The sequence below is a fragment of the Schistocerca nitens genome, chromosome 1 (genome assembly GCF_023898315.1).
Source record: "Schistocerca nitens isolate TAMUIC-IGC-003100 chromosome 1, iqSchNite1.1, whole genome shotgun sequence".
NCBI classification, from domain to species: domain Eukaryota; kingdom Metazoa; phylum Arthropoda; class Insecta; order Orthoptera; family Acrididae; genus Schistocerca; species Schistocerca nitens.
This window is the reverse complement of record NC_064614.1, coordinates 91867279-91890420: the sequence shown is the minus strand read 5'-3', so window position 1 is coordinate 91890420 and position 23142 is coordinate 91867279. Positions and strand designations below refer to the sequence as shown.

Sequence of the window (23142 nt, the reverse complement as noted above, 5' to 3'; positions counted from 1 at the left end):
GTCACATGTTTATGGAAACATTGTCTAACCAATTCGGCTTCCCTGTCATGACACGAAAGTCTTTGAGCGTATTCTGGACCAAAGGATCCGTGGGACTACACAGATTTCCCGAAACGAAGCTGGATTTGTGAGGAACTGCGGCACAACTGATGCGATTTCATGCTGCAAGACTCTTACTCGAGAAACCAGCTTCAACACTGTTTTCAAATAAAATTCATTTGCGACGCGAACTCAACATGTAAAACACTGAAGATGTGGCAAATGGCGACGTGATGTCCGTGATTCATTCAAATTACTGCACACATCTTCTTGATCCCAGAATTAATCAAAATGGGCTCGGAGCACTATGAGACTTAACATCTATGGTCATCAGTCCCCTAGAACTTAGAACTACTTAAACCTAACTAACCTAAGGACATCACACAACACCCAGTCATCACGAGGCAGAGAAAATCCCTGACCCCGCCGGGAATCGAACCCGGGAACCCGGGCGTGGGAAGCGAGAACGCTACCGCACGACCACGAGCTGCGGACCAGAATTAATCCTTCACCTTGAAGCGGAGGGCGTTGTTTTGAAACTCACTAGCAGAGCAAAATTACGAAATACGAGTACTGGCAGAAGTTAGGCCAGGACCACTAACGAGTAGTGCCTGGATAGCTCAGTGATTAAAAACATTGCCCACGAAAAGCAAGGATTAAGGTTCGAGCAGTGAATGAATTAAAGTTTTTTAAAACATATGTGTGCTTTCAGACGAAAAGTGTGGTGACGTATTTCAATGTGCCTTGTCTGCTGGTACAGTGACGAAAGCCACACATTGGTCGCATTTTCTTCTTTTTTTTTCTTTTCTTCGTTTTACTTACGAATTTCACATGTGTGATAGTTGTGCTTTCACATGCTGCTGTTGCGCTGGACTCTTCTTAAGGGTTCCAGTACGTGTTGTTTCTTTCCCACAGTGCTATGTGGATCAAAATATTCTCCAGTTACTATCGTCGGGAGGACAGCCCATCATGTGCCTCGGCCTTCCGTAGGATATTATTTCATTCTTTCGTGTTTACTGCCGAACTCCTTCAATTTTCCGTATGCTCGCTCTAACACCTTCCTCCCAGCACTACTTGTTTCCTCAGGCACTGCATCGAATATCTTCTTAATCGTTCTGTCGTTAGTGCTCAGTAGATGTCCTGCCCGTTCCAATCTTTTTAATTTTAATACAGTGGACAATGTTCCACTCATTATACTCATTATGTAATTCATAGCTGTATCCCATCCTCAGGAAAGCATTTGTTTTCAATGGCCTAACAAGGGAACCTCCCCATCGCACCACCCTCAGATTTAGTTATAAGTTGGCACAGTGGATAGGCCTTGAGAAACTGAACACAAATCAATCGAGAAAACAGGAAGAAGTTGTGTGGAACTATGAAAAAAACAAGCAAAATATACAAACTGAGTAGTCCATGCGGAACATAGGCATCATCAAGGACCTTCCGACTCAGTAGCGCAGTGGTCCCGTGGTTAGCGTGAGCAACTGCGGAACGAAAGGTCCTTGGTTAAAAGCTTCCCTCGAATAAAAGTTTTTACTTTCTTTATTTTCGCAAAGTTATGATCTGGCCGTTCGTTCATTGACGTCTCTGTTCACTGTAATAAGTTTAGTGTCCGTGTTTTGCGACCGCACCGCAAAACCGTGCGATTAGTAGACGAAAGGACGTGTCTCTCCAATGGGAACCGAAAATATTTGATCGCAAGGTCATAGGTCAACCGATTCCTCCACAGGAAAACACGTCTGGTATATTCCATACGACACTGGTGACGGCATGTGCGTCACATGACAGGAATATGTTGTCGACCTACCTAACTTGTACACTTGGCGAATGGGTGAAAAGATTCTTCTACCTAGCCCAATTTAGGTTTTCTTGAGGATCTCATAATCACTCCAAAAAAAGTGATGAAAACTTAAGAGTTTGTCACATAAACTGCAACAAATGAATGCAACAGTTTCACAGTAGCACAGTTTTCCCCGTGCTCTGTCAAAACATATGTTTTTAACGTTTTCAAATTGTTCCGTGTGTAGACTGTCAAATCCTGCATATGTCCAAGCAAATCTGAACATGTCCTGGAATTTTGTAGAGCGAAGTTGATTATGTGTGAGTACCTGAATTTTGATGATTGTCTGCAAATAAAAAATTAAAATTTTCGCTCGAGGGAAGACTTGAACCAAGGACCTTTCGTTCGGCAGCTGTCCACGCTAACCACGGGCCCACGGCGCTACTGACTCCATATTATCCTTGATATTGCATATCTTACGCATGGACTACTCAGTTTGTATATTTTGCTTATTTTTTTCACAGTTCCACAGAACTTCTTCCTGTTTTCCCGATTGATCTGTGTTCAGTTTTTCAAAGCCTATCCACTGTGCCAACTTATAACTCTGAGGGGTGTGCGATGGGGAGGTTCCCTTGTAAGAATTTTTCCCAAGAACTGTCCTTCACATGCCCCAAGTTGTTTTGCACCCATTATTTTTAGTGTCTAGGTTTCAGCACCACATGTTAGGCCTCATTACAACTTCATTTATAGCTTTACTTTTCCTCAACAATAGCTTAGATTTCAAATGTTTTCTAACGCGATATTAACACTTACTGGTGAACAATGCTCGGTTTTTAGATTTCAGCGTTCACATTGTATTTACAGTTTATTTCCGACCCACGGTAAGTGAAACTACGCACAACTTCAGACTTTCATCAATAATCTTGTATGATTTGAGATGATTTAACGAAGGCGTTTGATTGTGTTGATCACAAAATATTACTCCAGAAGTTGTACCATAATGGAATACGGGGAGTAGCTCACAATTGGTTCAGCTCTTACTTTAATAACAGAGAGCTAAAGTTCATTCTCCACAGTACTGAGAATGGCTATGATGCGGGGCCTGAGTGGGGCACAGTTAAATGGTGGGTCCCCAGGGATCAGTGCTGGGGCCACTCCTCTTCCTTACTATATGAATGCTATTCCTTCTAGTATTACAGGTGATTCTAAAATATTTCTGCTCGCTGATGACACTAGCTTGGTAGCAAAGAATGTCGTGTGCAACTTTGGCACTGTTTCAAATAGTGCAGTTCAGTACATAAGTTCATGGGTTGTAGAAAATAAACTAATGTTAAATCATAGTAAGACCCTGTTTTTACTGCTTCCAACACACAACTCAACTAAACCCGACGTTTTAATTTCAAAGAATGGGCGCATGTTTAGTGAAACTGAACAGCTGAAATTCGTAGGTATTTTTAGTATTCAAACGGTATCTGAACATTCGCTTATGGTACATGGTATTATATTTTGGTGTAACTCTTCCCATTCCAAAAGGATATTTTTGGCTCAGAAACAGCCAGTTCGGTCAATAAGTGGTGTAAGTTCATGAACCTCGTGTCTGTCTCTGTTCTTTAGTAGGAGTATTCTGACACTGGCCTCTCAATATATACATTCTTTACTGTCGTTTCTTGTTATTAGTATCAGCTTATTCCCAAGAATTAGCAGCTTTTACTCAGTACTATGAGGCTTTATATTGCTCCTGCCTAGAGCCTGTGTAACGGGAGAATGACTCGTGCGTGCACAGTGCCAGATGGTCTGAAATGGGTTCAGTCGAATACATAGTTCTAATTGTCATCCACGAGTGTACAGTAGTGCGCACAGACACTGAAGAAACAGGCCAAGAGAATGTTTTTGTGAATTGTACTGTTTATTTCTTGTAGGCATTTTTGTTTATTTATGTTTGTACAGTTTTGTATATGCTTTTAGTAGTGCGAATGATGTATGAATATGGTCTAAAGTAAATATGTAAATCATTGCTCTACTGATGAATGTGGTACAACGGGGAATTTTGTATCACAATATGTTAAGTAAGTTTATGGTTAAAGGAAAGCTAATTCTAGTACAAATGAAAATAGTTAATAATGTACAGTATAAACAAAATAACAAACGTTAAATATTTATCTCGGGAAAAAGTACAGTTCAAAAGTGTGTTATTTGGTGATTGGTTAGTCATGAAAAGCGCGGTCTAACGCGGGACAATAATGTTTTTCTATTCACCTTAAAGAAAGCTGACCAATCAGAATGGAGTATTCTTCGCACGTCTTTCCTCTTGGAGCTAGGGAATGCTTACAGCATGTAAGGTGGCAGCTTGAATGATTATCAGTTTCACGCGGTACATGAGATTTTATACGACATAACAAGTAGATGAGTATGTCACCCGACGTACTTTGGCGATAATGAGCAGATCGGCCTATCAAATTGTACACTATGTAATATAAAGGGATGACACTTGATTCGATGACATTAACACACTGAACCCAAATCCTGCATGTCAATGAGCAAAAGGTGAAAAAAGCTGCTGGAAGAAACGTTTTAGTTTGGGGGCTGATGCGTTTTGCGCCATCATGGCCTGAGTACAACGGAACACTTCTAAAAGGGGTTGGTGACCTGCAGCGAGAGGGACAGAGACATTGAGGGGAGATGCGGTGGCGCAGGGCTGCTTGCTATAGAGAAATTCTTTAGAAAACAGCGTTGGGGAATCTCCAGATGGATACAAACAGACCAGCGACTCAGTTGATCACGTGAAATGATTGTGGTAAGCTTGTGATGTACACGTGTAACTTTTAGGCGTCAGGAGCGGGCACAAAATGTCCGATTGGCTTAAATAAACTCGGAAGGAGTAAAAAGGGGCGATATTTGGATGCAGTTTAAAGGTAGGCCCTTTGCAGAATGAGATTTTCACTCTGCAGCGGAGTGTGCGCTGATATGAAACTTCCTGGCTGATTAAAACTGTGTGCCCGACCGAGTTTGGAAGGTAGGAGACGAGGTACTGGCAGAAGTAAAGCTGTGAGGACCGGGCGTGAGTCGTGCTTCGGTAGCTCAGATGGTAGAGCACTTGCCCGCAAAAGGCAAAGGTCCCGAGTTCGAGTCTCGGTCGGGCACACAGTTTTAATCTGCCAGGAAGTTTCGTAGGCCCTTTGGAATTGGCAGAGGTGGTTTCGACAAGACGAAAGGAACGTTACCACTGGTGTGAAAAGGCTGTGACATGAAGTACTAAAGGTCAGATGTGGTGACAGTTTGCTACGAAATACACAAGACCGAAAACCAGCGTCAAGTGTAGAACAGGGGGCATCACAATCTGTATGACGCCAAAAGAAGAATTTTGTGTGAACACTGCATTCACTTTGGCTGACATTCAGCTAGAAATTAGCTGAAGAGTCGTTGAGCTCCGAAAGCAGAGAAACGAAACAGCCACCACGTAGTTAATTGTTCTTCTGTAACTGTGAGGGCGTTGAAGCATACACACTGCTCCATCTATGCACGTGTATATCACCATATTTTCCAGACTAGGGACGAGCGCATGTTTTCTCACCTAACGAGAAACATTAAACAATTTCAGGCGATAGAATCAGTAAAGATTTTGATTAGCTTTTTACAGGATTTTCAAAGGGCGAGAGCAGCCATGCAGCCGACAGCACATTGCAGCTAAAGGTAAATGCCACTGGCAGAGATGTAAACTTATTGGTTCACCAGCTTGTGTTCACTGTGAACTCGAGCAACCTTTAGTAATCTTTTGCTCATCTTGTCACAAAAACTAACCATCCTCCATAGACATGATAGTCATCCTAAATAGTACTGAACTTAGAACCGGAATCGGATGATTTGTCGTAATATTGGGCAACTTCACTGTGTAGATGTAAGAAAAATCTTGTAGAGAATCTTCTATTTAAATTTGATATTGTTGTGTTCAGTGTTATTCCTGCTAAATAGTACCTAATGCATTATATTGACAACTGTCTTGAAATTGTCATATCACAATCTACGTAAACTCATGTACTTTCTTAACAACAAAATAGGAATAAACCAATTTTACAGCTAAACACCAATGCTCTCCGTCCTAGAATAAGGGTCCACTCGTAACCCCAGTCACTGATTGTAGCGACGCTAATGCACTCACAGGGTGTTGTTGCTGATGTCTGACAGGTGAAAAGGAGTGGAGTGTCAGTAGCAGTCTACGTAGTTGGAGCCCAGACTTTCAGTGGTACGGTCGTGTGTAGTATGAGCTCCTAAGGAAGTTACAATTTGCCGATTTTAGCTGTGCCACATGCCTCAAAAGTGCTTTAAAATGAAGGCATATTTATTCTGGTGTGGTTTTTAGAAAGTATGGATTTTTTAAGTAATTTTGTGTATGACAGTAATTCCGCATGGCATATTGAGCAGATCGGTGAGTAAAAACTTGAGTGCATTAGACACCGATAAACTTAACAGTGCGGCAAGAATTTTCACTTAAGAACAATCCGTGCTTAGCAGTTGTTCAGATTTCGTGAAATACGTTAGCATAAACTTGCTAACGTAAATGAAAAGGTTTGTGCATGACTGTGTTAGGATTTGCACAGGATTGGCAGTAAAAGTCTAATTCTTGACTTTAGAATATACCGACGTTTTTCCAGTATTTTCACCTTTCATTCAAAATAAATACATTTTTCTTCTTTTTAGAATAGTTACGTTGTATGCAGCCTGGTGCGAGTTGCAGTACGGTGGGTTTCTGCTCGGCGTTCCTACGGGCGATCTGCTGCATCAAGTCCACAGGTAGGTGCAGGTAAATGGACAAAAGGAACCGCGCCGCCGCAACTAGGCAGAAATCCAGTCTATATCTGGATCGTATTTCCTTGCCTATTTTCCAGAAAGACGTGCAGTATACTGCTGCATCCATTTTCAGTAATCTACCAAAAGAATAGAAGAAACCTTAGCGGTAATCCACTCGCATTCAAATCGAAACTGAAGGGTTTCCTTATGGGTCACTCCTTCTATTCTGTCGAGCAGTTCCTTGAAAAATTAAGCTGATTCCTGTGTTATATTGTTCATTGCGGTTACATAAACTTAAGGAATGTATTTTTTGCGGGGTTCATAAGCATTTTATTTTATCTGTTATTACTTTCATGTTGTAATTTCATCTACTTACACGGTCCATGGCCATAGATATTTGCTCCTTCGTTTAGTCCTTCGGAATTGGATGTCTAAAATAAAAATAAATAAATAATCCTTCTGAATTACTGTCATATACTGACATAGCCTTTCCTTCATTTATCTGCAGATTCATCTTTCTAGCAATTCTTTTAGCCTTTTTGGTTGGTTGGCCGATTTCGGGGAAGAGACGAAACAGCAAGGTCTTCTGTCACTTCGGGCTTGTAAAGGCATCTTCCATTGCTCTTGGTGTTTGTGCAATTCTGTCTGCAGCATTTGCATATGCCAGCACCTGAACTGATTTATACAAGATCGCGTAAACACAATTTTTGTTGTAATATAGTGCTCAACGGGTCGAATGAAATTAGTTACCCGATACTAATGAATTAGGGTGCTTGTTTCGAAGTAAAAGACATCCTAAGCAAAAAAAAATTACTCGTCTGAAGAAATTCAAAGCGGTTGTAGACCAGAACAGAGGTAAACACGAATAACATTTACCAGATTTAGTTAATATAATGTGGTAGTGTTCCTGAGTAGTGTACCTGACCATGTATCTACACTCCTGGAAATGGAAAAAAGAACACATTGACACCGGTGTGTCAGACCCATCATACTTGCTCCGGACACTGCGAGAGGGCTGTACAAGCAATGATCACACGCACGGCACAGCGGACACACCAGGAACCGCGGTGTTGGCCGTCGAATGGCGCTAGCTGCGCAGCATTTGTGCACCGCCGCCGTCAGTGTCAGCCAGTTTGCCGTGGCATACGGAGCTCCATCGCAGTCTTTAACACCGGTAGCATGCCGCGACAGCGTGGACGTGAACCGTATGTGCAGTTGACGGACTTTGAGCGAGGGCGTATAGTGGGCATGCGGGAGGCCGGGTGGACGTACCGCCGAATTGCTCAACACGTGGGGCGTGAGGTCTCCACAGTACATCGATGTTGTCGCCAGTGGTCGGCGGAAGGTGCACGTGCCCGTCGACCTGGGACCGGACCGCAGCGACGCACGGATGCACGCCAAGACCGTAGGATCCTACGCAGTGCCGTACGGGACCGCACCGCCACCTCCCAGCAAATTAGGGACACTGTTGCTCCTGGGGTATCGGCGAGGACCATTCGCAACCGTCTCCATGAAGCTGGGCTACGGTCCCGCACACCGTTAGGCCGTCTTCCGCTCACGCCCCAACATCGTGCAGCCCGCCTCCAGTGGTGTCGCGACAGTCGCGACAGGCGTGAATGGAGGGACGAATGGAGACGTGTCGTCTTCAGCTATGAGAGTCGCTTCTGCCTTGGTGCCAATGATGGTCGTATGCGTGTTTGGCGCCGTGCAGGTGAGCGCCACAATCAGGACTGCATACGACCGAGGCACACAGGGCCAACACCAGGCATCATGGTGTGGGGAGCGATGTCCTACACTGGCCGTACACCACTGGTGATCGTCGAGGGGACACTGAATAGTGCACGGTACATCCAAACCGTCATCGAACCCATCGTTCTACCATTCCTAGACCGGCAAGGGAACCTGCTGTTCCAACAGGACAATGCACGTCCGCATGTATCCCGTGCCACCCAACGTGCTCTAGAAGGTGTAAGTCAACTACCCTGGCCAGCAAGATCTCCGGATCTGCCCCCCATTGAGCATGTTTGGGACTGGATGAAGCGTCGTCTCACGCGGTCTGCACGTCCAGCACGAACGCTGGTCCAACTGAGGCGCCAGGTGGAAATGGCATGGCAAGCCGTTCCACAGGACTACATCCAGCATCTCTACGATCGTCTCCATGGGAGAATAGCAGCCTGCATTGCTGCGAAAGGTGGATATACACTGTACTAGTGCCGACATTGTGCATGCTCTGTTGCCTGTGTCTACGTGCCTGTGGTTCTGTCAGTGTGATCATGTGATGTATCTGACCCCAGGAATGTGTCAATAAAGTTTCCACTTCCTGGGACAATGAATTCACGGTGTTCTTATTTCAATTTCCAGGAGTGTAATAACCATTTATAGATATTGGATGAAAGTGCATGTTGGATTGTCAGTGCAGTGTGCAGTGGCTGAAATGTTTACAGAACAATGCCAAGAAGTTATCTAGTGTACCAAACTCTTCATCTGGCTCTAGCGCTTGCACCGCATGTCCTCAATTATTTGTTGGATCTATTCCAATATCTGTCCTCCTCTGCAGTTTTTGCCACCTAAGGTACCCGCTGGTACCCCTGATATCTTAAAATATGTCCCACCATCATGATGATAAGAGAGTCGTTCAGTAAGTAATGCCCCCACATTTTTTTTCTCGGAACATATTTATTGTTAAGAGTCAGAATTTTGTGACAATATACTTCAACATGTCTTGTCCATGTCTTATTTTTCTACGTAGTCCTCATCACGTTCGATGACAGTACGCCAACGATGCGGAAGAGCATCAATTCCCTGCTGGTAAAAGCTTTTGTCCTGTAGGTGTAGCCATGTTTTCACTGCACGACTGACACTCTCATCATCTTAGTACGCCAACGATGCGGAAGAGCATCTATTCCCTGCTGGTAAAAGCTCTTGTCCTGTAGGTGTAGCCATGTTTTCACTGCACGACTGACACTCTCATCATCTTCAAATTGTGTTCCCCGTAGAGAATCTTTAAGTGGCCTAGAGAGATGGAAGCCCGATGGTGCCAGGTCTGGTCTGTAGGGTGGATGAGGCAATGATGTCCAACCCAATTTGGCGATGTGTTCCCGGGTTCTCAGACTTGTGTGTGGGCGTGCATTATCGTGTTGGAGCAATATTTCTGCTGGATTCTTGTCCGATCGAACACGTCGGAAACGGTTCTTGAGTTTGTTCAGAGTCTTCACGTATGCCTCTGAATTGATGGTTCACCCTCTTGGCGTCACATCCACGAGAATGACGCCATCACAATTCCAGAAGTCTGTCACCATGACTTCTTCTTTTGTGTGAATGAGAATGATGCCACTCCATGGATTGTCTTTTTGTTTCCGGCGCAAAGTGGTGCACCCGGCTTTCGTCCCCTGTATTGACACTTGACAGGAACGCCCCTCCGTCGGCCTCAAAACGCTCCAACAAGTCAGATAAAATGGCCTTTCTTTGAATCTTGTGGTCCGCTGTGAGCATTCGTGGAACCCATCATCGCCGCGCGGGATTAGCCGAGCGGTCTCAGGCGCTGCAGTCATGGGCTGTGCGGCTGGTTCCGGCGGAGGTTCGAGTCCTCCCTCGGGCGTGGGTGTGTGTCTTTGTCCTTAGGATAATTCAGGTTAAGTAGTGTGTAAGCTTAGGGACTGATGACCTTAGCAGCTAAGTCCCATAAGATTTCACACACATTTGACATTTTGGAACCCATCATCAGCACCCCTTTGAATATCCCAGAGTCTAAATAATTGCAGACGCACTTCCAATGCTGACCGACAACTGTAGAACCAATTGTCGAGTTGTGATGCGACTGTCGGCACGAATAATGGCATCCGCACGATTCAGCATGTCTGGGGCAGTGGCTGTGACAGGACGTCCCGAGCCTAGCTGATCGTGGAGTTCTCTTTCTGCATTTCCTTAGGCTGTAATCTCGTGTACCAAACTCTTCATCTGGCTCTAGCACCTGCACCGGATGTCCTCAATTATTTGTTGGATCTATTCAAATACCTGTCTTCCCCTGCAGTTTTTGACACCTACGGTACCCGCTGGTACCAATGATGTCTTAAAATTTGTCCCACCATCCTGATGCCCACATTTTTTTCTCAGAACATATTTATTGTTAAGCATCGCCACACACTTGGCACAAATGTTTATGCATGTTCACCACGGTTTCTTTTTCTGCACACAAGAATTTAATAACAGCACGCTGCTTGTAACGTCAGTCGTATGTAGACGTCATTTGCCGCTGTACTACGGTACTGACATATGCCAGAACGGTTCGATAATTCACCGGCGCACAGAACCAACAAGGACGTTTGTCTTTGTATATTAATGACTTAAGAAAAAAGGGTGGGGCATTACTTACTGAACGACCCTTGTAGGTATGTGAAAATCACTTACGCAGTCTGAACTTTCGCTCTCCGTCTCAGTAGAAAGCTGCGGCCAATCAGTACACTACTGACTGGATCCCGTCGTTCGACCAGTGTGGCAGAGCGGTTGTTTACAGTCGCTGCGTGACAGTCGATCTTTCCGGTCGATGCACCTCAGTTAACGTGTGCACAGACGCAACTTACCTGCATCGCAGCTCCTTGTGCAACAGGGTTCGTTGAACTGTAAGATAGACTCTAGTCTTCTTTAACGCATCGTTTTATTTCGATATAAGGGCCCATTCTCCTCAGTCAGCCTATAAAATAAGCGATTTCACGACTTTTTTTGAAAAAACTAGTCTTTTTGCAAATTATTTATTCAATCTGGGACAATGTTTCCTGATATTTTTAAAATTCAGTCGTCTCTAAGCCACCCATCCGAGGTGTTGCTCTGACTAAAATAAGGTGAGTCCACGACGGACGTCCTGCAGTCTCCATATCTAATCTGAAATCAAAAAAGCAAACAATTTTCTTAATTAATAGGATATTACGCACGGAATAGTAGCACAACTCTTTGAAATTTGAAAAAAAAGTGACAAAATGGCGGACTGTTAGAACAACGATGTAGTAGTATTATCGTGTGTCCTTGGTCCTGGTTTTGGCAACAACTAACGAATAAAGTAAAGTACAAAAATGACGTTTTAGTCCTTGTTGACGTGGCCGACGAGTAAATCAGCCAAATTTCAGAAAAAAATGTCTGTATTGTCGTGGCCGCAATCCACTCCGTCAGTTTTAGATACAGAATATTTTAAGCCGGGAAACGAATGCAGGCACACTAATAAAGATATGTTCCTCATTCCTTACCTCGTCAGTCCACATAATTTTCAACATTCGTGTGTAGCACCACATCTTCGATTCTCTGCTTTTCTGGTTTTCCCACAGTCCACGTTTCAATACAAACGGACATCCTCAGATATTTCTCACTCAAATCAAGGCCTATGTTTGATTCTAGTAAACAGTTGCTGACCAGCAATGCCCCGTTTCGCCGGGGCCTGTCTGCTTTTTATATCCTCCTTGCTCCGTTAGTCATGGGTTATTTCGTTGCATATTTAGCAGGATTCCTTGATTTTATCTACTTCGTGATACCCAATTCTGATGTTAAATTTCTCGCTGTTGTCATTTCTGCTTATTCTCATTACTTTCGTCTTTCTTCGATTTACGCTCAATCCATATTCTGTGCTCAGTAGGCTGTTTATTCCATTCATTACATCCTGTAGTTCTCCTTTATTTTCACTCAGAATAGCAATGTCATCACCGCACCTTATCGTTGATACCCTTTCACCTTGAATTTTAACCTCCATTTTAATCTCAGCTTTCTTTCATTCTCGTCATTGCCTTTTCGATGTACAGATTGAACAGTCTACAGACAACATCCCTGCCTTACACCCTTTTCAATCTGAACACTGCGTTCTTGGTTTTCCAGCCGTAACTTTCCCTTTTGGTTCTCGTACATATTGTTTATTACCCGTTTTCCGCTATAGCTTACCCCTATTTCCCTCAGAATCTTGTACTATTTTACATTGTCGAACACTTTTACCAGGCCGACAGTTTCTATACACTTGTCTTGATTTTTCTTCAGTCTTGCTTCATTATCAATCACTACTTCAGGAATACTTCTCTGGTGCCTTTACCTTTCCGAAAGCCAAACGTCGTCGTACAACAGATACTCAGTTTTCTTTTCCATTCCTCTGGGTATTATTCTCGTTAGAAACTTGGATGCACGAGCTGTTAAGCAGATTGTACGATAATTCTCTCCCCATCCCTGGGGAAAAAACGCACTGAAATGGCAAAAGTCATGGGATACCTCGTAATATAGTGTCAGACCTTCTTTTGCTGGGCGCAGTGCAGTAATTCGACGCGGCATGTACTCAACAAGTCGTTGGAAGTCCGCTACAGAAATATTGACCCAAGCTGCCTCGTTAGCCGTCCACAATTGCAAAAGTGTTGCCGGTGCAGGATTTTCTGCACGAACTGACCTCTCAATTATGCCCCCTAAATGTCCGATGGTATTCGTGCCGAGCGATCTGAATGGAGCCGGCCGGTGTGGCCGAGCGGTTCTTGGCGCTTCAGTCTGGAACCGCGCGACAGCTACGGTCGGAGGTTCGAATCTTGCCTCGGGCATGGATATGTGTGATGTCCTTAGGTTAGTTAGGTTTAAGTAGTTCTAAGTTATAGGCGACTGATGACTTCAGAAGTTAAGTCCCATAGTGATCAGAGCCATTTGAACCATTTGATCTGAGTGGCCAAATCGTATCCTTGAACTGTCCAGAATGTTCCTTAAAACGATCGAGAACAAATGTGGCCTGGTGACATAATACAATGACATCCATAAAAATTCTATCTTTTATGGGAACGTGGACTCCACGAATGGCCGCAAATGCCCTCTGAGTAGACGAACATAATCATTTCCAGCCAATTGCCGGTTCAGTTGGGCAGGAGGACCTTGTAAACACAGCCCACACCATCATGGAGCCACCACCAGCTTGTACAGTGCCTTGTTGACAACTTGGATTCATGGATTCGTGGAATCTGCGCCACACTCGAACCCTACCGTCAGCTCTTACCAACTGAAATCTGGACTCGTCTGATCAGGCCACAGTTTTTCAGTCGTCTAGGGCCCAACTGATATGGTCACGGCCCCACGAGAGGTGCTGCGGGCGATGTCGTGCTGTTAGCAAATGCACTGGCAGCGGTCGTCTGCTGCCATAGCCCATTAACGCCACAGTTCGCCGCACTGTCCTCTTTGCTACGCTCGTCGCACGCCCCACATTGATTTCTGCGGCTATTTCACGCAGTGTTGCTTGTTTGTTGGCGCTGACTAACAAGGGAACCTCCCCATCGCACCCCCCTCAGATTTAGTTATATGTTGGCACAGTGGATAGGCCTTGAAAAACTGAACACAGATCAATCGAGAAAACAGGAAAAAGTTGTGTGGAACTACGAAAAAAATAAGCAAAATATACAAACTGAGTAGTCCGTGCGAAATGTAGGCAACATCAAGGAGAGTGTGAGGTTACAAGCGCCGTGGTCCCGTGGTTAGCGTGAGCAGCTGCAGAACGAAAGGTCCTTGGGTCAACTCTTCTCTCGAGTGAAGAGTTTAATTTTTTGTTTTCAGACAATTATCAAAGTTCAGACGCTCACACATAATCAACTTCGCTCTCCAAAATTCCAGGACATGTTCAGATTTGCTTGGAGATATGCAGGATTTGACGGTCTACACACGGAAACATTTGAAAACGTTAAAAACATATGTTTTGACAGAGCACTGTGAAACTGTTGCATTCATTTATTGCAGTTTATGTGACAAACTCTTATGTTTTCATCACTTTTTTGGGAGTGATTATCACTTCCACAAGAAAACCTAAATCGGGCAAGGTAGAAGAATCTTTTTACCCATTCGCCAAGTGTGCAAGTTAGGTGGGTCGACAACACATTCCTGTCATGTGACGCACATGCCGTCACCAGTGTCGTATAGAATATATCAGACGTGTTTTCCTGTGGAGGAATCGGTTGATCTATGTCCTTGCGATGAAATGTTTTCGGTTCCTATTGGAGAGGCACGTTCTTTCGTCTACTAATCGCACGGTTTTGCGGTGCGGTCGCAAAACACAGACACTAAACTTATTACAGTGCACAGAGACGTCAATGAATGAACGGACAGGTCGAACTTTGCGAAAATAAAGAAAGTAAAATTTTCACTCGAGGGAAGACTCGAACCAAGGACCTCTCATTCCGCAGCTGCTCACGCTAACCACGGGACCACGGTGCTCCTCAGCTTACATTGTCCTTGATGTTGCCTATGTTTCTCATGGACTACTTACTTTGTATATTTTGCTTATTTTTTCATATTTCCACACAACTTCTTCCTGTTTTCGCGATTGATCTGTGTTCAGTTTTTCAAGGCCTATGCACTGTGTCCATTTATAACTAAATCTGAGAGGGGTGCGATGGGGAGGTTCCCTTGTAAGCAAACACCGCATTTGTCGGTCGTTAAGCAAAGGCCGTTAGCCACTTTGTTGTCTGTGGTGAGAAGTAACGCCTGAAATTGGGTATTTTCGGCACACTCTTCACATTGTGGATCTCGGCATACTTAATTCCCTCACTATGTCCGAAACGGAATATTCCATGTGTCTAGTTTCAACTACAATTCTGTGTTCAAAGTCTGTTAATTCCTGTCCGTAACCACGCAGGAAAGTTTCCACATGAATCACCTGATCACAAACGGCAGCCCCACCAATACGATGGCATTTTATTTTATATCTTGTGTACGCGGTACTACCGCCAATGTGCATATCGCTATCCCATGACTATTGCCACCTGAGTGTTCTCTTACATTCTGAACGCTATCTTTTACCAAGACGTAGGGTAGTTACTAGTCATTTCGGTTCGTCGGTCCTTGCAGTGCCCAGAGAGTTAGTCACTGCCGAGAGCAGTCCAGGAAACTGTCGCCCTCCTCGCCATACCGTTGCAGATGATTCAGTGAAGTAATCATTCGTTTGCTTTTCATCCTATTATCAAAATCATTAGGTAATTAGCTACATGAAACTTTTCGGTACCGTAAGGATCAGTGAACGACGTTGTAGACACCCACATACGAAATGCCAGACTCAAGGGAAATGTCTTTCAGGTGGACTCGCCGATCCAGTTTCAAAGCGGGAAACGTTGCAGTCCTTCAAGGACGAGTGAACCCCCTCCCCCCAGGACGCTCATTCTCATGCAAGGGCAGATTTCCCTGTATATTTGGAAGAGCGTTCGTTCCTAGCTCCATACAACCACACAAAACGAATCGCACTTCGTTGCTCGTACGCCGTGGACGTGTGAAGCACAACCGTCATCTTCCACAAATGATTCATCTACACTCCTGGAAATTGAAATAAGAACACCGTGAATTCATTGTCCCAGGAAGGGGAAACTTTATTGACACATTCCTGGGGTCAGATACATCACATGATCACACTGACAGAACCACAGGCACATAGACACAGGCAACAGAGCATGCACAATGTCGGCACTAGTACAGTGTATATCCACCTTTCGCAGCAATGCAGGCTGCTATTCTCCCATGGAGACGATCGTAGAGATGCTGGATGTAGTCCTGTGGAACGGCTTGCCATGCCATTTCCACCTGGCGCCTCAGTTGGACCAGCGTTCGTGCTGGACGTGCAGACCGCGTGAGACGACGCTTCATCCAGTCCCAAACATGCTCAATGGGGGACAGATCGGGAGATCTTGCTGGCCAGGGTAGTTGACTTACACCTTCCAGAGCACGTTGGGTGGCACGGGATACATGCGGACGTGCATTGTCCTGTTGGAACAACAAGTTCCCTTGCCGGTCTAGGAATGGTAGAACGATGGGTTCGATGACGGTTTGGATGTACCGTGCACTATTCAGTGTCCCCTCGACGATCACCAGTGGTGTACGGCCAGTGTAGGAGATCGCTCCCCGCACCATGATGCCGGGTGTTGGCCCTGTGTGCCTCGGTCGTATGCAGTCCTGATTGTGGCGCTCACCTGCACGGCGCCAAACACGCATACGACCATCATTGGCACCAAGGCAGAAGCGACTCTCATCGCTGAAGACGACACGTCTCCATTCGTCCCTCCATTCCCGCCTGTCGCGACACCACTGGAGGCGGGCTGCACGATGTTGGGGCGTGAGCGGAAGACGGCCTAACGGTGTGCGGGACCGTAGCCCAGCTTTATGGAGACGGTTGCGAATGGTCCTCGCCGATACCCCAGGAGCAACAGTGTCCCTAATTTGCTGGGAAGTGGCGGTGCGGTCCCCTACGGCACTGCGTAGGATCCTACGGTCTTGGCGTGCATCCGTGCGTCGCTGCGGTCCGGTCCCAGGTCGACGGGCACGTGCACCTTCCGCCGACCACTGGCGACAACATCGATGTACTGTGGAGACCTCACGCCCCACGTGTTGAGCAATTCGGCGGTACGTCCACCCGGCCTCCCGCATGCCCACTATACGCCCTCGCTCAAAGTCCGTCAACTGCACATACCGTTCACGTCCACGCTGTCGCGGCATGGTACCAGTGTTAAAGACTGCGATGGAGCTCCGTATGCCACGGCAAACTGGCTGACACTGACGGTGGCGGTGCACAAATGCTGCGCGGCTAGCGCCATTCGACGGCCAACATCGCGGTTCCTGGTGTGTCCGCTGTGCCGTGCGTGTGATCATTGCTTGTACAGCCCTCTCGCAGTGTCCGGAGCAAGTATGGTGGTTCTGACACACCGGTGTCAATGTGTTCTTTTTTCCATTTCCAGGAGTGTATATCTACAGTTAATTTTATGTCTGCCTTCCCATTTTACATTCATATGGATACTCCGCAAATCACATTTAAGTGCCTGGCAAAGGGTTCATCGAAACACCTTCACAATTCTCTATTATTCCAAACTTGTATAGGGCGCGGAAAGAATGAACACCTATATCTTTCCGAACGAGCACTGATTTCCCTTATTTTATAGTGGTGATCGTTCCTCCCTATATAGGTCGGTGTCAACAAAATATAGTCGCATTCGGAGGAGAAAGTTGGTGACTGGAATTTCGTGAGAAGATTGGATCGCAACAAAAAACGCCTTTCTTTTAATGATGTCCAGCCCAAATCCTGTATCATTTCTATGACATTCACTCCCATATTTCGCGATAATACGAAACGTGCTGCCTTTCTTTCAACTTTTCCGATGTACTCTGTCAGTCCTATCTGGTAAGGATCCCACACCACGCAGCAGTATTCCAAAAGAGGACAGACAAGCGTAGTGTAGGCAGTCTCGTTAGTAGACCTGTTACATTTTCCAAGTGTCCTGCCAATAAAACGCAGTCTTTGGTTAGCCTTCCCCACAACATTTTCTATGTGTTCCTTCCAATTTAAGTTGTTCGTAATTGTAATACCTAGGTATTTAGTTGGATTTGCGGCTTTTAGATTAGACTGATGTATCGTGTAACCGAAGTTTAACGAGTTCCTTTTAGCACTCATCTGGATGACCTCACACTTTACGTTATTTAAGGTCAACTGCCACTTTTCGCACCATTCCGATATTTCTTCTAAATCGTTTTGCAGTTTGTTTTGATCTTCTGATGACTTTATTACTCTAAAAACGACAGCTCATCTGCAAACAACGGAAGATGGCTGCTTACATTGTCTCCAAAATCGTTTATATAGATAACGAACAGCAAAGGGCCTATAACACTACCTTGAGGAACGCCAGAAATCATTTCTGTTTTACTCGATGACTTTCCGTCAGTTATTACGAACTGTGACCTCTCTGACAGGAAATCACAAATCCAGTCACATAACTGAGACCATATTCCATAAGCACGCTATTTCACTAGAAGTCGCTTGTGTGGTACAGTGTCAAAAGCCTTCCGGAAACCCAGAAATACGGAATCGATCTGAAATCCCTTGTCAATAGCACTCAACACTTCATGTGAATAAAGAGCTAGTTGTGTTTCACATGAAAGATGTTTTCTAAACCCATGTTGACTGTGTGTCAATAGACCTTTCTTTTTTCGAGGCAATTCATAATGTTCGAACACAACATATGTTCCAAAATCCTGCTGCATATTGGTGGGTTGGTTGATTTTTGGGAGCGGACCAAACAGCGAGGTTATCGGTCCCATTGGACTAGGGAAGGATGAGGAAGGGAGTCGGCCGTGCCCTTTCGAAAGAACCATTTGCCTGAAGCGATTTAGGAAAACCACGGAAAATCTAAGTCGGGTGCGGTCGTCCTCCGGAATGCGAGTCCAGTGTGTTATCCACTGCACCACCTCGCTCGCTCGGTTTCAACAACTGACAACAGCACCGCGTCGCGGACCTACCGGCAGATACCGTAACGGCGGTCCGGTACGAGAGAGGCCCACTGCTGGAAACTGATATGTTGGCTTCGCATTTACAGCCGTAGTTTGGCCAAAATAGAATAGGGGCAAGGACTTTGTGACTCGGCCTCGCATCAGGCCAAGAAAAGTGTAATCCCACTGAAACTTGTGGTTGGTTCAAGAAGGAGTGGCAGCGTTCAGAGCTAGCGTTGACATCCTGTACTAACGGTGCACGTGAGCCGCAGGTTGTTTCCGCGTCAGCTGCAGCACCTGCAGGATGCGCCTCAGTGGCGCCGTGTTGATCGCCAGAGGTTCTCGGCCGGCGCCTCCGCCCACGCGAGAGAAAGCTGTTGGCAGCGACTCTCACACCTCTTGTGTGCGGAGGAGGCTCGGCGCCGGCGGGGGCGGACACCTGCACACTTACGGTTGCTTTCCACTGCCACGCTCGCTGCGCAAAGTGGACGCGTGTATCGGTGCATGAGACTCTAAACAAGTAAAAACTCCAGTACTGCTGTATTTGTAGGAGGTGTAATTCAACTCCCTTAGAGACTTCAAGGACGGTCAAGTTTAACACGGGAGATCATGTCCGGAAACGTACCGTTCTCCCGCTACACGTAGAATACGAAGAGTCTCGCTATAAAATATCGGCACTAATGCTATCACAGAGTAAGTATGCATGCGCCGAAGATCAACAACCAACAGCCGTAGAGCGTAAGAATTTCTCAGTCAGATGCGGAATCTCTGGAGCCTGTAGACGAATCAGTGTGATCGTGGCATTCGCTTATGAACATCTACATCTAAATCTACGTCTACGTTATTACTCTGATACTCATAATTAAGTGCCTGGCAGAGCGTTCCATGAACCACCTTGAAGCTGTGTCTCTACCGTTCCACTCTCGAACGGCGCGCGGGAAAAACGAGTACCTACATTTTTCTGTGAGAGCCCTGATTTCTCTTATTTTATCGTGATGATCATTCTCCCTATGTAGGTGGGTGCCGACAGAATGTTTCCGCAATCGGAGGTGAAAACTGGTGATTGAAATTGTTGTGTCTAGACAAGACAGCCTAGACACAATGAGAGGAAGCCGAAAGGCACGCGCTTAAACTCACGCAGTCTGGCGTGAGGTCTGAAACATGATACGTAATGAATGCTATAAAGAAAAGTACGTAGCTTCTGGAATACTTAACTTTAATCCACATTTGTAGAACATCGCTCTTGATGATACATTAATAGAATCTCAATATCAATTGAATACGGCGCCTTGCTAGGTCGTAGCAAATGTAGCTGAAGGCTATGCTAACTATCGTCTCGGCAAATGAGAGCGTATTTGTCAGTAATCCATCTCAGGCAAAGTCGGCTGTACAACTGGGGCGAGTGCCAGGACGTCTCTCTAGACCTGCCGTGTGGTGGCGCTCGGTCTGCTATCACTGACAGTGGCGACACGCGGGTCCGACGTATACTACTGGACCGCGGTCGATTTAAAGGCTACCACCTAGCAAGTGTGGTGTCTGGCGGTGACACCACAGAAATTTCATGAGAAGATCCCGTCGCAACGAAAAACGCCTTTGTTTTAATGATTGCCACTGAAACTCACGTATCATGTCTGTGGCATTATCTCCCCTATTTCGCGATAGTAGAAAACGGGCCGCCCTTCTCTGAACTTTTTCGATGTCATCCGTGAGTCCCACCTGATGCGGTTGCCAAACTGCACATCAATACTCCAGAATAGGGCGGACAAGTGTAGTGTAAGCAGTCTCTTTAGTAGATCTGTTACACCTTCCAAGTGTTCTGCCAGTGAATCACAGTCTTTGATTTGCTGTACCCACAACATTATTTATGTGATCGTTCCAATTTAGGCTATTTTGCTTTGCCGGAAAACTGATGTTATAATAGAGCAACTAAATGTCGTGAAGTTGCACATGGAACTTGTGAAAACTGCTACTGAAACCTTTCTTTTATTGAAAGAAATGTATGGCAAAGACTATTTATCACGTGGTTCAAGCGTTTTCATTATGAGTGAGAAAACACTGGATACGACTCGCTCCCGGGATTTCCGTCAATATAAAAAACGGATGAAAATGTCGAAAACGTGCCCGCCGGTGTGGCCGAGCGGTTCTAGGCGCTTCAGTCTGGAACCGCGCAACCACTACGGGCACAGGTTCGAATCCTGCCTCGGGCTTGGATGTGTGTGATGTCCTTAGGTTAGTTAGGTTTAAGTAGTTCTAACAAGGGAACCTCCCCATCGCACCCCCCTCAGATTTAGTTATAAGTTGGCACAGTGAATAGGCCTTGAAAAACTGAACACAGGTCAATCGAGAAAACAGTGGGAAGTTATGTGGAACCGTGAAAAAAATTAGTAAAATATACAAACTGAGTAGTCCATACGCATGATAGGCAACATCAAGGAGAGTGCGAGCTCAGCAGCGCCGTAGTCCCGTGGTTAGCGTGAGTAGCTGCAGACCGAGAGGTCCTTGGGTCAAGTCTTCCCTCGACTGAAAATCTTACTTGCTTTATTTTCGCAAAGTTATGATCTGTCCGTTCGTTCATTGACGTTTCTGTTCACTGCAATAAGTTTAGTGTCTGTGTTTTGCGACCGCACCGCAAAACCGTGCGATTAGTAGACGAAAGGACATGCCTCTCCAATGGGAACCGAATCGCAAGGTCATAGGTCAACCGATTCCTACACGGGAAAACACGTCTGATACATGCTACACGACACTGGTGACGGCACGTGCGTCACATGACAGGAATATGTTGTCGACCCACCTAACTTGTACACTTAGCGAATGGGTAAAAGGATTCTTCTACCTTGCCCGATTTAGGTTTTCTTGTAGATGTGATAATCACTCCCAAAATTGTGATAACGTAAGAGTTTGTCACATAAACTGAAAATAAAAAATTAAAATTTTCACTCAAAGGAAGACTTGAACCTAGGACCTCTCGTTCCGTAGCTGCTCTCGCTAACCACGGGACCACGGAGCAGCTTGCGTTTCAGTGTCTCTGATGTTGCCTATCTTCGCATGGACTACTGAGTTTGTATATTTTACTGATTTTTTTCATAGTTCCACACAACTTCTTCCTGTTTTCTCGATTGATCTGTGTTCAGTTTTTCAAGGCCTATCCACTGTGCCAACTTATAACTAAATCTGAGGGGGGTGCGATGGGGAGGTTCCCTTGTAAGTTCTAGGGGACTGACGACCTCAGATGTTAAGTCCCATAGTGCTCAGAGCCATTTGAACCATTTTATTTTATTTTATTTTGTCGAAAACGTGGGTACTCTGATCCCGTCTGACCGTCGGTTGAGTACTGGATTGCAAAGAATGCGTAAGGCGAATTTTACATCAGAAAGGGTGTGCGAAACTGATGCAGAAAATTCTCATGAGCAAAAGAAAAGAAGCTCGAGAAAATGTTTTCACTGACACTCTGAATACCATTCAAAATGATCCTAATTTCTTGTGAAGAGTGGTAACATGCGATGATGAATCTTGGTTTTTCACTTATTATCCAGAAACTAAGCGCCAATACATAAACTGAAAGGGCCTAACCTCAAGGAGAGCGGGATGATTTCTTTTCAGTATTCGTGGAACTGATTATGTTCACTGGGCGCCTGAAGGTCAGACTATTAATAACCATACTACCTTCAGGTTCTTGCTCAATTACGGGAGAAAATAACAAAAAAGTCCCTAATTTTGAAAGAATAAGTCGTCGGTTCTGCCCGCATGAAGATAGTAAACCGACCCTTTCGCGCATTATCTAGCGATGTACAGCGTGGGAGTGTTCGACAATTCATTTGCCTGACCAAGCACCTTACCTAAGTGCCAAGGTCAAATCTGCATTAAAGGTAGCAAGATTTGAGTCGATTGAAGCAACGAAAGAACCTACAGAGGAAGACTTCCAGTACCGTTTTGATCAATGGTAAATTCGCATGGAGTGTTGTAGGGATAGGGGAGGGGAGTATTTTGAGAATGACCATTGAGCCGTGGAGGTTTTTATTTAGGTGAGCATGCCACTCCACTGGCGTCACTAACTACTTGCACAGCCGATGTCGATCCCGATCATATGATAGGGCTAGGGTCTTTTGTCGAGGAATGTGTTGTTGGGTTTGGCGGCCCACTGTACTGGAGTTAGCGGCCGGCGACGCAGTTGGCGAATTTGTTTTTGTGGCGTTCCTGGTGCCCAGGTGTGGAGCTCGCGAAACCGCGAGTTGTTAAATTGGTCACATCAAAAGTTTTCCAGCTGGATTAAGTACTGATATCGGCGAGTTGCGGGAAGGGCAGCTGAC

The 23142-nt window shown here is 45.4% G+C and overlaps 1 protein-coding gene across 1 annotated transcript in view; it reads right to left on the bottom strand.

Annotated features, from left to right (window-relative positions):
• Positions 1–11363: 11363 nt before the first annotated feature.
• Positions 11364–23142, bottom strand: part of LOC126248189 (uncharacterized) — a 428326-nt gene continuing 416547 nt past the window's right edge. The window contains exon 4 of the mRNA XM_049949377.1: positions 11364–11482. Coding sequence (XP_049805334.1) covers positions 11386–11482 — 97 coding nt within the window. The 3' untranslated portion in view covers positions 11364–11385. The remainder of the gene's footprint in view (positions 11483–23142) is intronic.